This window comes from Manis pentadactyla, chromosome 9 (genome assembly GCF_030020395.1).
Source record: "Manis pentadactyla isolate mManPen7 chromosome 9, mManPen7.hap1, whole genome shotgun sequence".
In the NCBI taxonomy this organism is placed as follows: domain Eukaryota; kingdom Metazoa; phylum Chordata; class Mammalia; order Pholidota; family Manidae; genus Manis; species Manis pentadactyla.
In genome coordinates this window covers 59,583,497-59,597,873 of record NC_080027.1, presented here as the reverse complement: position 1 = coordinate 59,597,873, position 14,377 = coordinate 59,583,497, and the positions used below count along the sequence as shown (strand labels likewise).

The following is a 14,377-nucleotide window of genomic DNA, read 5'->3' as shown; positions in this document are numbered from 1 at the left end:
GTAGAGGCAACTGCATAACAGATAAAGGGAACTAAGGCGTGGAGAGTTAATAAGGATTCCTAAATGATTCTCTGAAAAGGGAAAAGCTGGCACTGGAAACTTCAAGCTGGAACTTCTTAGATTTATATGTACCTAAAAAAGGACTTAAGGAAATACAATCAAAGTGTGAAGATCCTCTAGTAATTTAAAGAGAGCTACAAATGTCCAGGACAGAGATTAGGAAATAAGAATTCAAACTGGATTTCCCTGATGAGTGTACTGAGGATGCTCATATGTACTATATACTGGGAGTCTCAGTAACCTTATCTGTCTGAAAAACCCAATACAATTTCCATATCAAGGCATTAAAGGTTCACGACATTAAAATTGACGAGGTGATTTAAAATGACAACATGGGCTTAGATTAAGTCCTTTAAAGAAAATATTCTAAAATCAGTTTTAACAAAGAAAATGGAGTAAGTCCAATTTCTTTTAAACAAATTCATTCTGGACTTAAAATCATTTATTACATATAATAAGGTAACTTATTTGTAATGCTATGCCATTACCCAAGTGACAAAAAAAACACAACCAACCATGACAATGTCATTAGAAAAGAAAATGACATGACATTGCTTTAAAAGACCCCAAATAATTACAATTACTATTAATTAGCACACTTTCACTCCAGGATTCTGCAAAACTGACTCAACAAATACATATATTTTAATAAATACATGTTACTTTAAATGTGTATGTCTCAGGGGAATATCGTCTTAGGGCTTCCATAAAATAAAACAATTTTTTGAGGAAAGATTCAGGAAGAAAAGTTGTGTTTGTTGGTTTTAAGAAAAGGTAGTGGCATCTAAAATTCTCACAGATAAACATCTAAAGCTTGCAATAATATTTACATTCCAACTTTTGTTTTACTCTAGTTAGACATTTTCAGTTTTCCTAAATTAAAAATTTGTATCTTGCTCTTTTACAACCTATAATACATGATAATATGTACAACTACCAAGTATAGCTAAAAATCTACTTATATTTAATTTGGACATTATCATTATAAAAATTAAAACCAACCTAATTTAAATACCTGGTTTGGCCAATATAGGAAATTCTTCTGTATGTAAATGATTTCAAAGGTTAAAAAGTTATGCCATAACAACGGTGAGAATTATTTATAATTAAATTTTGTATCAAAGAATTATTTAGCCAAATTGAAGTCAGTATTGCTTCTAAAACACTAAAATTAATCATTTTTTTATACATTAAAAGGCAATCATGTACTTATTTGTTCCTATTTAATAGATGCTTTTGAGGTAACTAAAATCACTAGCAGTTATTTCTTCCAATGTTCTATTTCAAGCAAAAATCATTTCATAATAAAGATTAATAATGATTTTAAATAGAATTTACAATGACTCTGATGCTTTGCTGTAATCTTTTCAAACACCAGATTTAAAAAGCAGCTCTCAAAACAAAACAAAAACAAACAAAAAACCAGTTGTGCCTCAGCATATGTATACAGAACCTGTTTTATTCTATTTTTTTGTTAGTATGAATTTGGTGCATTTGTGCTCTTTTCTAACCTTTAGCATTTCTTCATGTATCCCATAATGCCCATATGAGCTGAAATAAACACCATCCTCATCTTCCTGGAGGTCTGCAATGGCAACGGTAGATGACGAGCAGGTTCTGACATCTGCGTTCATCACAAAATCCTGAGCAAATTGTCTGTAATCAATTTGAAATATACCCTTGAGACAGGTTTACTGGACCATGAAAAAAGAAAAGGCTAGAGGCTGAGGAAAAGGAAGGGGGAGGGAATGGAGCATGAGTGCCAGGAGCCTTCTAACTCACCTTCTATCTTAAGCAACTGAAAGCTCCCCCTGCTGGAACTGAAGAAACAGCGTATTCAAACCCAGTTCCTTCTGCAAATCCTGCAAAGCACTGCCTACCACAGATTATAGCTGTTTAAATCTTTCAAGTGAACAAAATAAATACATTACCTTTATTCAACTTTATTTCTACTGCTCCAGAGTCTTATCTTATCAACTGAATCAATGTGGTCTATTTCAACACTGTTAATATTCTTTAAAATCAGATTATTTCATGGAAGGTGGACCCAAATTGAGAATTATTTACAATCACTAACACCATCCACTCCAGCTCTAAGACTCAGTTCCCTCTATGCTAATAATACATTAAGAATCTATAACATATGCAGAGGGGACAAGTACAAAAAGACAAACAGTAAGTTTGTTACTAGGATTACCCAGTATAAAATCTCAGAAACAGGGAAGGGGAACGAACTATAATCATCTCTACTGTATTTTCTGCTGGACATTCTGACACACTATCAAATGGGTACTCAAGCAATAGTAACTGACACACAAATCCAATAGGAAAAGTGAGATTTATGTTTGGAAGAAATGTAGAATCTTCAGCCTGTACCTGAGACCTCCTGAATCAGAATCTATACTTTAACAAGATCCCCAGGTGATTTGTATGCACATTAAATTATGAGAAGTATTAAGCCAGTAGAATACTAATTTACTCACTAGGAAACAGTCTCATGTATCTGGTTTTCTGATTAAATACTGTATCATAATTATATTTTGATTTTTCAAAAACAAAAATTTCAACTTTGTATTTTCCCCAAACCTAAAAATATTAATCCCTCCACTTTAAAAGTATAGGAGAGGAAAAGCAAAATGGAGACATCTATTAGAAACAGGGTAATCAAAGGAAGGCAAATCAAGGAACAAAAGCACTCAAGAGGACAACACTCCCCAGAATAATTATTATCAGAAAAGTAATTATAAAGATGTATGAGACTAGGTAAAACTACATAACTTTTAACTACATCCACAATATATAAAAATGCTGCATGTCTTTAATATTACTAAAATTAAATACCTCCATTGTGCTTTCCAGTATATGAAATGTTTTACCATATTCTACCTTGTTATTAGTTATATTATTCTGGGATCAGAACAATTAATTATCTGTTGGAATGATAAATTACTTCATTCTTTGCAGGTCCTCACGAGCTCTCGCTAATGCAGCTTCAGCAGACACTGCCCTGGCTTCCATGTGTTTCAGTTTTTCAACAAGAGATGGATTTTCACTGAGCCCATTGGGGTATGAGAATGGAACTGACACCGGTTCATAAAGATCTTCTACATCTAAAGAAATAAATGGACATTGTTATCAGGTTATCTGTAACAATGAAGCACATGTAAATATGTTAGGAATAAATAATATACTAAGTGCCTTTATGCAGCCAACTGTGAAAAATTAGTAAAAGTACTTTTAATTAAATGTTTTATATCCAAATTGTTTCAATATGAATGTAAAGAGAATGCTGTTAGTCTGAGTTTTTCATGAGTTGGCTAAACTGAACCCATGTATAAGCATTAATTATACTGAGCCAAACCCAGGAAGAAAACAAAAAAGCAAAGGAAAACCCCTAATATTTATTGGTCATTGGGTATCTTTCAAGTACATGCATTTCATTTCATTTCATGCTCAAAACAAACCTACGATGCAAATATTTACCCCTATTTTAAGGCACAGAAAAATAAATTTCAGAGACATTTTGATCAGTCCAAAGTCAGATTGCTGTTTAATGAAAGCACAAAAGATTCAAACCCATGCCTGCCTTCCTAGCTCATGTTCTTGCCACTCCACAGGCCACCTCTCAGCCTCTGGGTCCTTATCGGTAGAATAACAGGCATTACATTTAGATATTCCTTAGGAAAAGTGTGTAGATAAAGTATTCTATACTTTCAATAACTGTTTCATCCTAGGTAAGAGGGAGTGCAGTCTATACACCAATATCTTATTGCTGATATTATTATGTATTCTAATTCTTAAATTATTTAAAAATCTTGACTTAAATTTAATTTCACAATACAATATATGAATCATTAACTTCTGCTGTAGAACTAACAACTCTGCAAACAGAAGTTAACATATGGAGCTAGTTGAGTTTCACAAAAACCAATGTCCATTTACCAGTCTAGTTAACCTTAAGATCAACTTGAAACAATACAAACAGTGCAGATACTATATCTTCTCAGTACAGCACTGGAGAAAATATGACTTTTTTTCCTATTCAGTTTTTAGTCACAACAGTTCTTCAGTGTTGGGACAAAATAACTAAGCTGAATCACATGATAATATTACAACTTAGAAACTAGAGCCTAAGTTGAAATTCTTTTTATAAAAGCAGAGCAGTGCACCACTAACCTCTAATCAGTCTGGCAGAATACCAAATCACTCTATAGATTCATTCACTATTGAATTCACCAAAAATTAATGAGAGCAACAAAATACTTCCAAACTATTTAAGGACAGAATACAATATTTTCTACCTTCTACTACAACTCTCACTGTGTGTCTTGTTTTCAAAATTCTTCAAAATTTGCAAACCACCTTGTCAGTTTAAGTCATGGATTAGAACTGAACAAAGAAATCCGTTTCTTTGTTTTGGCAGTTTTTCTGTTCTGCTTTCAGCTGCAAGAAAAGAATAAAAACTTGCGGCACTGACAACGTATAGATAACCATATATTGAAGGCTAAATGTTTGGATTTGAAAAAAGAATGGATTAAGTAAACATTAAGATTCATAATTATAATTTATCAAAACAGTCTAATTCAAAGTCCTAAACCATATCCAGGAAGATGAATTTCCACATCTAGATTCTTTCTGTCTCAGGAGGATCAAATCACCCAGATACCTCATCTTGGAAGCTGAGAACTGCCACTAAAGATGGTCTTTTATCAGGAAGACATACACAATTATAAATGGATATAAACCTCAAAAAGGGCCCAAAATATATGACACAAAACCTGACAGGATTACAGGCAAAACAAACAATCCTTCAATCACAGTCAAGAGATTTAAATACATCCCTATCAACAACTGGTAGAACTAGATTTTTAAATCTCCAAAAAGATACCTGAACTAAAATATTCAGCACCTTGAACTAAGTATTGATAGAACACTGCACATAAGAACTGTACCTGGACACTTTTGAAGAGTACTGATCAGTGATTCTGTACTGTCCCTCAACTGGGGCTTGCCTGTTTTCATTATTGAATGAAGTTTTACATTTTTGGCAAGAGGAACAGAGAAGTGATGTGTGTCTTCAGTGCATTATACCAGTTAGTTCATAGTGCTGATGTGCCTTATTACTGGTGATGTTAACCTTGACCAGTTGGTTATGGTTCTATCTGTGGGATTTCTCCACTGAAAAGTTAACATCTCCATTGTAGTTAATAAATATCTTGAGGGAGATATTCCAAACTATGCAAATCCTGTTTCACCTTAAATTGTTGCCCATTAATCATAACAACCACTGGTGGATCTTTTCTGCAAGTTATTACTATAGTTATTTGTCTAATGGTGATTTTCTGTTCTACATTTCCTATCAATTGATAGAATTCTACTCTAAGGTCAAGCTACTCCTTTATTTATTTATTTGGTTGTGCTAGTATAGACTCATGGATACTTATTTTTTCCCATGGGTTAAAATCCAGTATTATCATTTTCTGTGTTGCTCAAATTATTCCAGCTTTGGCTGTTAGAAGCTCCTTCAGGTTGACTCCTGTGTTCCTTTGATAAGTCCTCTCCTTTCCAAACTTTACTGCTTAAGTACTTCCTTATTTTATGGCCCAAGATGTCCTAGACTCATCTATTTTCCCTGCTCCATCTATGGAGTTAATCACCTCTCTAAGGAGACTTAGTTCCTCTTATTGGAGAATTGTGTTATCAATCAAGATCTGGGTACTAAATGTGCTCATTGCTAGTGGTATTTTTCTAGGCTGTCTCAGCAAACAGAGCTAGGAAATATATATATACTCACCCACCCACACACCCACATTTATATTTCTGTATCTGTCTGTCTGTGCATACTAAAAACTGTGAATTTATACTGATACTTCTGCCAATTTATCACCACAGGAGTCACTTCATCCTTTCCCATTTCCTTATTTGAAACTTCCTTCTCCAAGAATGAGAAACCTAGTTCTTATTATTCATAATATATTTACTTACTTGTTCCATTCTAGTATACACAAAAAGCAGTGTCAGAATTCCTAATCTATACCCTGTGATAAACACCTTTAGTCACTAGATTACAGCATTAGTGCAGTTTTTATCTGTAGCTTCAACACAATAACCAGTCAAGATTTCAGTTACTCACATAGTACTCCTCTTCCCTACCCCCTGCAGTACAGTTACACTATTCATTTGTAATACAGTTCAGTTCATTTGTTAGTGTTTGTACTCCGTTTTGCACCACCACCACACAAACATGCATACATCCTGGTTGTTTTAATTGTTGGTTTTTTATTATATGAAGGCTATTAGAAACATATAGTCCTACGGGTCACAGCACACTCATTCAGAGAAGTGTCACTCCCTCCATATCCATTACCTATCTCTTTAGTTTCTAGTTTATCCTTCCTGTGTTTCTTTCGCACATATGAGTAGACACATGTGCATTTTCTCAAATTCCTTTCTTTCTTCCATGAAGAATATCAAACGATATTCTTCTGAGTTTTAGTTTTTTTGTTTAATAGTATGTCTTGGACGTCACTGTATCAGTTTAGAGATCTTCATTCTTGTTAAAAGATGTACACTATGCCACATGTGGATGTGCCAGTTTATTCAACTGCTCTCCTATGTATGGGTATTTAGGTTATTTTTAATATTTTCAAATTACAGTGCTGCAATAAATAACTTTGTATATATGCATTTTCAGAATGTTGGAGGTGTATCTTCAAGACACTCTTATGAGAGAAACTTCTCGGTTAAAAAGTAAGTGCACCTATAGTTTTGTTAGGTATTGCCAAATCCGTGTTCTACTAGCAATATATAACAGGGCCTGCCTCTCCAAAGCCTTGTCAACAGAATATGTCATCACATTTTAAGCATTTTTACCAATCTGATAGATGAGAAATAATCTCTTACAGTCAGGCTATTTTTATACCTCTTTTGGTGAACTGTCTAATCATGTATTTTCCCCTATTGTATTGTTTGATACTTTGTCCCTCAATTTTTAAGGACACACACACACACACACACACACACACACACACACACACACAAAGACATTAACCTTCTGTAAGATATGTTTTAACTACTATGCTATATATATTTTTTAAACTGAATTCCATTTTATTCATTCAGATTTCATTAGTTTTTCCTACTGTCCCCTTTCTGTTCCAAGATCCCATCCAGGATATACAACACATTTAGCTGTCATGTCTCCTAAAGCTCCTCTTGGCTACAAGTTTCTTAGACTTTCCTTCTTTTCGGTACCTTGACAGTCTTGAACAGTACTAGTCAAGTAGTTTGCAGAATGTCCCTCACTTTGTGTCTGTCTGATGGTTTTCATGAGGTTATAGTTTTTGGGAGGAAGACTACAGAGGTCAAGAGTCATTCTCATCATACCATATAAAGGGTTCATGCTATCAACATAGCTTATCACCAATGTGAACCCAGCAAAGGCAGTGTTTGCCAGGTTTCTCCATTGTAAAGTTCCCCCCCACACTGACACTGTACTTTCATTGCTGATTTTCTTAGTCATTTCCCTTATTAATTTAGTCATCTTTATACCTCAAAGCCTAATATTTCAGAGATGGTCAGTAAAGATTTACTGTAAGACAGTTGAGAGAATGCAGGCAGTGCCCTCAAGATCATGTCCAGTTCCTTTACAGGCCTCACTGTTCCAGATCTCAGTCAATGACTTCTTCATCCAAACTCCTATAGAACACATTCATTTACTAATAACAACAAAATCTCCTTTATTAAGCAATTACTCTGACTGATATTGCTGGTATGCATTATCTTTGTGATAATTTTGCAAGGTAGGCATCATTATTACCTTTTTACAAATTAAAATTAAGGCTGAAAGAAACTAAGTTTATATACCTTTGGAGAGTTACAGTTCAATACCAACCTGTATCCACGGTGACCAATATCTGCTGATCTGAGTAATCTCTCCCTCCTCTGAACTGTACTACCTTTCTACTTCTCATGAATTGAATTTATTTGACCTTAAATTCTCATATAGGACATTTAAAAACAAAACACTCTTACTATCAGATTTGGGCTTACTATGGGATGGATTCACTTCTTTGTGTTTCTACAGCATTTAACATACTACCTCCACCCTGTGAGTCTTCAATAAATGACTCTGGGGCAAATTTAGGAAGTTATGAAGAGCACTTAGTGGGCACTTTGTCATTTATCAGAGAGATCACTTTAGTCACTATGAGGATAAATGCGATTAAAGAGAAGTTGTAAAAACAAGGAAGAATCAGTCTGGGACTCACCAACTTTTACAGCTACAAAGACTCTTGGAAATCTGGCCCTAATTCCTCTTCTGTAAGATGAAGACTTAAAAACAGAGATCTTAAGTGCTTTGTCCAGGGTCACATAGTTCCTGAATCCCACGTTAAGGTTCTTACTATTACATCATAAGCCACACAACTTAATGATGGTACCTCTCAAGAAAATGAGTGTTTTTTTTCCCACAGTTCTCGCTAATCAAAGAACCGCTCAAATGAACAGTGTCAAACTATCTGTGAAGCTATGGGGCTGTTTAGAATGGCCTCATTCATCTGAAGAGATTAAATCCTCTATCTTACCTGACTGGCACAAGAAACAGGAAAGAAAGCATAAATAAGGGACAGAAAAATAAATCATTAACTGTGATAAATCAGACCTGTGAAGCATCTATAAGAAGTCAACAGAATTTTCAGAAGATCCCTGGTTCAATAAGGAATGAATCAAAGCACAGAACAAGCAACTAAGGAGCTATGGAAGAAAGTTGTAGTCAAGAAATGAGATTTACCTTGCCACAAGGGTGGCTTAAACGTTAGGGTATGTGAGTAAGCCCAGGGAAATTTTTGTGAAATCAGTTTTGCATCAAAACAAGATCTCATAAATTAGATGTCTTAAGAAAAGTCAATTATCTGATCTGAATACATATAAGACAAAAGCAGAAAACTTTTTAAATAGATTAAAAAATTAAACTAAAAACTGAGTTAATTGTAACTAAGTTAATTAAATTAAAATTTTAGACTAAACATTACTTCAACAACTAAAAATTATTTTCTTAAGTCTTCCTATGTTTCAAAACATCTTATATACAATGTTTAAATAAGCTCATATTTCAAATTTCTCCCTTGGTAATGGTCAGTGTGACTATCAGTTTTTAAGTGACTTAACTTCCCTATTGAAACCAACTACCTGATGAGGTCTTTAGAGAATTAAGGAGATAATGTACTTTCCTAGAGCACTTAACCACCATTTTGCCGTAACAAACGACCCTACATTAAAGTACATACAGAAAGTTAATCTTACCAAATTGAAGTAAAAGGTCATCTTCTAATACTGGCTTCAAATATTCTTCTTTCTCCCAAGGCACTGGGTTGTATATGGAATTCATATACTCAACTGTAGGATTCTGGATGTAAAAGAAATTGCATGTTTTTCATTGCATATAATCACAAAATCCCCTCAAAAACTAGGAAAAAAATTATAATGTGTCTACATTACACAAAATCTCTATTTAAGGAGTGTGTTCACCTGTAATTACATTACCTTAACTGGATGATTGCTTAATCACTGGTTTCAATGCATAGTTTTATATTTGTTTAGATTTGGGAGAAGTGGCAACATAAACATTTATTTGAATAGGACAGAATAAAGAACAAAGTATTTGAAAAATAGAAAAAGAGCAACAACAGTACTTAAAATTACGCTGGAAATTATTTCGAATTTTATGGAAATACCATCTATCAGTATTTCCCTTTATCTGATATTGATTACTTTTTCAAATAACACTGATCAATCTCTTAGATGCAGTTAAAAACTGTACTCATAAAGTATGATGTTACCCATTTACTTGGTGCTGTTCATTGTGCTAATTCCTAATGTCTGTGACTCCCCCAATATAACTGATGACTGCCAAACTTGAGTTTCTTCTAGAGCAGTTCCTTGTATTCTTTTAAAAAATCAGTGCATTGATAGTAACTGTTGCATTTCCTTAGTTTCTAAATGAAATTGTAAATTAAGCTACCAACTTACCTTAAGTCTAATGAAATTTATTAGCTTGATGTATCCATAAAATTCAAGCCCTAAAGGAGAAAAAAAGATAATTCATCTATTTTAACATAAAATTTGAGTTTTGTTTAATGGACCTGTCCTACTGAGATTTCTGTGGATAGACAATAAAATATTTCTGCCCTCTAAACTACAACTTACAATGTTTTGGATTTCTTATTAACTAGAAACAGTAACTCCTGAATATTTTAATTAAGAAACAGCCATAGATGATAATTTTTTAATGGCTTCCTGCATTTCTACAAAATGGGAAATTTATTTTTAGAATTCTACTCCTCATTTGTAAGAACAATACAAATCAGGGAAATTACGCTGTATATTTTACCAAGTATTTGGCAGTTGATATTGGAGCTGAAAGTTTCTAAATTTCCCATCTTCATGATGCCTACCAAATTATAATTTTGCAAGGACATGTATTACACAAAGTATACTAGCTTTTACATTAAGTTAAATGATGCAAATTAAAAAACAATGAGACTTGTTATCTGGTTCTCATCTTTCTAAAAATGAAGCAGCATTCAAAATAAGGAAAAGCGATAGCATATCCCAACCAACTGGTTATTATTTGTGTGAGAAGTGCTGTTAGGAGGAACATTGTTTTACATGCATAACAGTGTACAAAAAAACCCTATTTTGCACATGAAAAAAAATACAAAATTACATCTGAAGTATTGCTGTAATTCAGTTAAAAAATGCATAGTAAACATGGTTAAAGAAAAACAGTAATGAGCCTAAGTCATTCATGTCTTCATAATGCAGCTGAATTTGATTTATAAACATATCAGATATTTACCTAATGTTCTTTATAGCTGTTTGTAGATAGAGGGAACAAAAACTGAATTATGTATTTAATGAATTTTAGAACAGTACAGCTCTTCTATGTCCATTTAAAGAAATGGAAGGCTTTCATTGCAAAGTTACTAAGTTTAAATTCAAGTTTCAAAAGAATCATCACCTAAATATTTTGCTTACCACCTTAACTTCGTCACTCCTTTTACCATACTCTTACCAAATTCCCTATAAATTATAACTCAGTCCTGTATGCCTTGAAGTTTATGTTATGCTCTAACCTGATAAATTGTAGTTTTTCATAATGACCCATCTCCTTTTCCAAAGTCCACCCCTACCCTTGCTCTTAACTCTAATATGGTAAAAATGCAATCACATGACAAGGGTTTCTTTCTTCCCTTTTTAGTTGTAAAGCCAATATAAGCTTAAATACAGTTAATCTTATCCTTAGAATGACTTAAAAGTCTCTCCTCAAAGGCCACTTGTCAAAAAACTTCACTTTCATAACATAGGTTGTTGCTATGTTTCACTATACTGGTTTCTATAGAAAAGGAAAGGTCTAAAAAATATATGAAGTTAGAACTTTAATTTCAAAACTGTGATTTTCTTTATTCTAAAAAATACTCACCATGTTTATGGACCATGTTATCAATACTAAATTGATGCTCAGACTTGCAATGTGAAAACGTTTCTTCAGCAGATGTAAATAACCTAAAAAATCAAGCAGTCCCCCAAGTCTAAATATTGGTTTCATGTTAAATATGCACCCCCATCACTACCACCACACAGCTGGTTTCTAGGTTTCTTTCCAATTAATAAAAAAATAAACATACCTTCTAAAGGGAATTAATATTTCTGAGTCCCATTTTACACCTACAACAAACTAACTACCCTGCAAATGTCAGTATTATTTACCAAATAGCACTGCATTTATCAAAAGGCTTTTAAAGAAGAGAATTCCCTTTGATAGATTGTTGTTCTCAAGACATGAAAATTCCCTACACAAGATTTTTTCCCCTAAGTGTCAACTCTGCTTTCAGAACTGGCATTGCTCAAACTGCTTTTAGAAAGCAAGCATAAAATGTAACTTTAGCTGGCACATTTCCAAAGTGTTATATTTCAAAATGATGTAGTGTTCCCAATGTACTTGAATTACAGATATTATGAGGACTAAGCCTCTTTATTATGTGACCTGCAAAACTGAAAGACACGAGATTGGAATACAGCAGAGAAACTACATATCTCTTCTATATGATTAGCACATATGTAGCAGTTTTCAATGTTTACCAATATAGGTTATTTTTGCAGTACTTCTGCAGTCTATCACAAAATAGTACATCCCTGATGCTCCATAAAGATTATTTTATGAGGACTATAATATATGGAGACATTCCTTGCCTACCCAAACGAGGATATGTGTGAGAACAGCGAGGAATCGAGGAGTCAATACACTGCCAATCAGCACCATGTCCAAATTTAGGGGAAACTAGAAAATTTATTTAAATAATACTGCCCAAGGCCAACCGGGCCTCTTTCAGGCCCACTTGCCCAGTATAGCAACCAAAGTCAAAGTTTGTTAAGATGAAGAGGCATAATTTTAAATGGAAAGAACATGGATTTGGATATAAGCAAACCACAGTCTCGTGACTTTGAACAAGTCATTGATACTGCCGTCACTTTTTCCCAAAGTGAAAATGGTATCAATTCCTTCCCTTCAATAGATGGCGAGCCTCTAAGACAGGTACTTCTTTAAATGGCTCAAATGTAAATATTACACCTGAGAAAGTTTCTACTTGTCAAAGAATTACAGAATGGTGAAGCTGGAAGGGTCCTGAGGCATTACCTAGTTTAGTGACACCCAAACTTGCTATTTATTCATTAGAATCAAACCTCAGATACGTCTTTATTAAAGAGAAGATTCCTAGTTCCCATCCCTGCTTTAGAAGACCTTGGGTGCAGAGTTCACCATCTGTATTTCTTTTTTAAGTGTTTCGAGTGACAAAAGTATGCCACCAAATGCCCTCTCATTTTACACTAGGGGAAACTGAGGCCCGTCGAAGTAGTATAACCTGGCTTCCGGTTCATTGCTCCTTCCTGTACACCACTGTGCATCCTATTTCTCAACAACCCTCACTCAAATTACTGGTAGAGAATTCGTGGGCGGGCCATTCTGAACTGCAGACGCAGACCACACGGACGCACGCGGCCCGGGCCCCCTGAGGCTGGGGCCTGGCGCCGCGGCGGACGAACCTGTCACAGAACAGGCAGGGGGTGTGCTGCTTGTCGCGGGGGAGATCGGCTTCCTCCTCGTCCTCCCAGGCAGCCTCGTCGCCGCTGTCTGACAGCTCGGGCGGGTCCTCCTCATCCTCCAGGGCGCCCTGGCCGCCTGCCACACGCAAACGATCAGCTCACATCTTTCGAAGACCCTCCCAGGGTGAGCGCTTCCCGCGCCCCGCTCCCCCGCGGCCCTCACCGCACGTCCCCCACCCTCCCTGCAAGGCCTCACCCGCCCGGCTCCGCGTGCCGGAGCCCGGGGCGGGAGGGGTTTTTCACCAGCCCCACGTTGACGCGGCCTAGGGGCCGGAAGAGCCGGCTTTTTGGGGGCCAGAGGTACCCACCAGTAGCGCTCGACATTAACGAGCACATGGCTGTGAAAACCCGGAGCCGCGCGCGCCTGGGGGCGGGGACCGGACTGGCAACGTGCGCGCAGCCTCCCGAGCACTCAGGCCAGGGAACCCGGGAACGAGCGCGAGCGCACGGCTAATCCTGAGTTTGGGGAAACCCGCGGAAGCCTAGACGCCCTGGCCGGCAAGCGCTTCCGGCCACGTGGCCGGGCGTTGGTCACGTGAGATGGGTGGGCGGGGCGAGAGCCCGGGCTCTCTTTCCAGCCGCAGGTTTGATGCAGTGCGCGCCTAGTAGTCGCTGAGGCAGGGTGCATGTCCCAGGTAACGACACGACTTTTGTCTCCTGGGCTGCAGCCGGCCTTAGCAAGATGTTCTCGTCCGCCGTCCTGCGCGCAGAGGCGGCGAGTCGGTGCAGCAGTTTTGCAGGGGACATCACGCCCTCTGTGCATCTCATTACCCGGATGAGCAGTTAGATGGGCGACGAACCCGCGGCGCCCTCTGGCGGCAGAGGAGACCGAACGCATAAAGAGCCTGAGACTCGCTTCGGGTTCCTGGGCTTCCTGACCCGTGAAGATGCCGCTGGGGAGAGGGAACTGCAGGAGCCAGTGTGGGTGTACTAGGAACCACGAGGGCCAAAGCCTTGCGGGCTGTTTTAAGGGTTTTAGTCAGTGCTTAAGTGAAAGCATGGACGCCAGAGCCAGCCTGCTTGGTTTGACTACTTCTTGTCACTTTCTAACTGTGATCTTGAGCAAGTCACCTGACCGTTCTCGGCCTCCTTTCCCCAACTAACGGAGTTAATGACTGCATAAACCACAGGGCTACTGTCAGGATAAAATGAG

General features: G+C 36.7%; 1 protein-coding gene across 6 annotated transcripts in view; it reads right to left on the bottom strand.

The window, feature by feature from the left end:
• Positions 1 to 13,700, bottom strand: part of PRMT3 (protein arginine methyltransferase 3) — a 144,975-nt gene extending 131,275 nt beyond the window's left edge. For 5 of the 6 annotated variants that reach the window (XR_008999258.1, XM_057507474.1, XM_057507473.1 and 2 more), the window contains exons 1-7: positions 13,533 to 13,700; positions 13,165 to 13,300; positions 11,543 to 11,625; positions 10,090 to 10,139; positions 9,364 to 9,466; positions 3,011 to 3,170; positions 1,572 to 1,716 (exon numbers count right to left, since the gene is read on the bottom strand). Coding sequence is in view for 5 of the 6 variants with exons in the window: in XM_057507474.1 (XP_057363457.1) it covers positions 1,572 to 1,716; positions 3,011 to 3,170; positions 9,364 to 9,466; positions 10,090 to 10,139; positions 11,543 to 11,625; positions 13,165 to 13,300; positions 13,533 to 13,560 (705 nt within the window). In the remaining variant the exon portion in view is untranslated. The remainder of the gene's footprint in view (positions 1 to 1,571; positions 1,717 to 3,010; positions 3,171 to 9,363; positions 9,467 to 10,089; positions 10,140 to 11,542; positions 11,626 to 13,164; positions 13,301 to 13,532) is intronic. The other variant, XM_057507476.1, reaches the window with a different exon arrangement.
• Between the last annotated feature and the right edge of the window lie 677 nt (positions 13,701 to 14,377).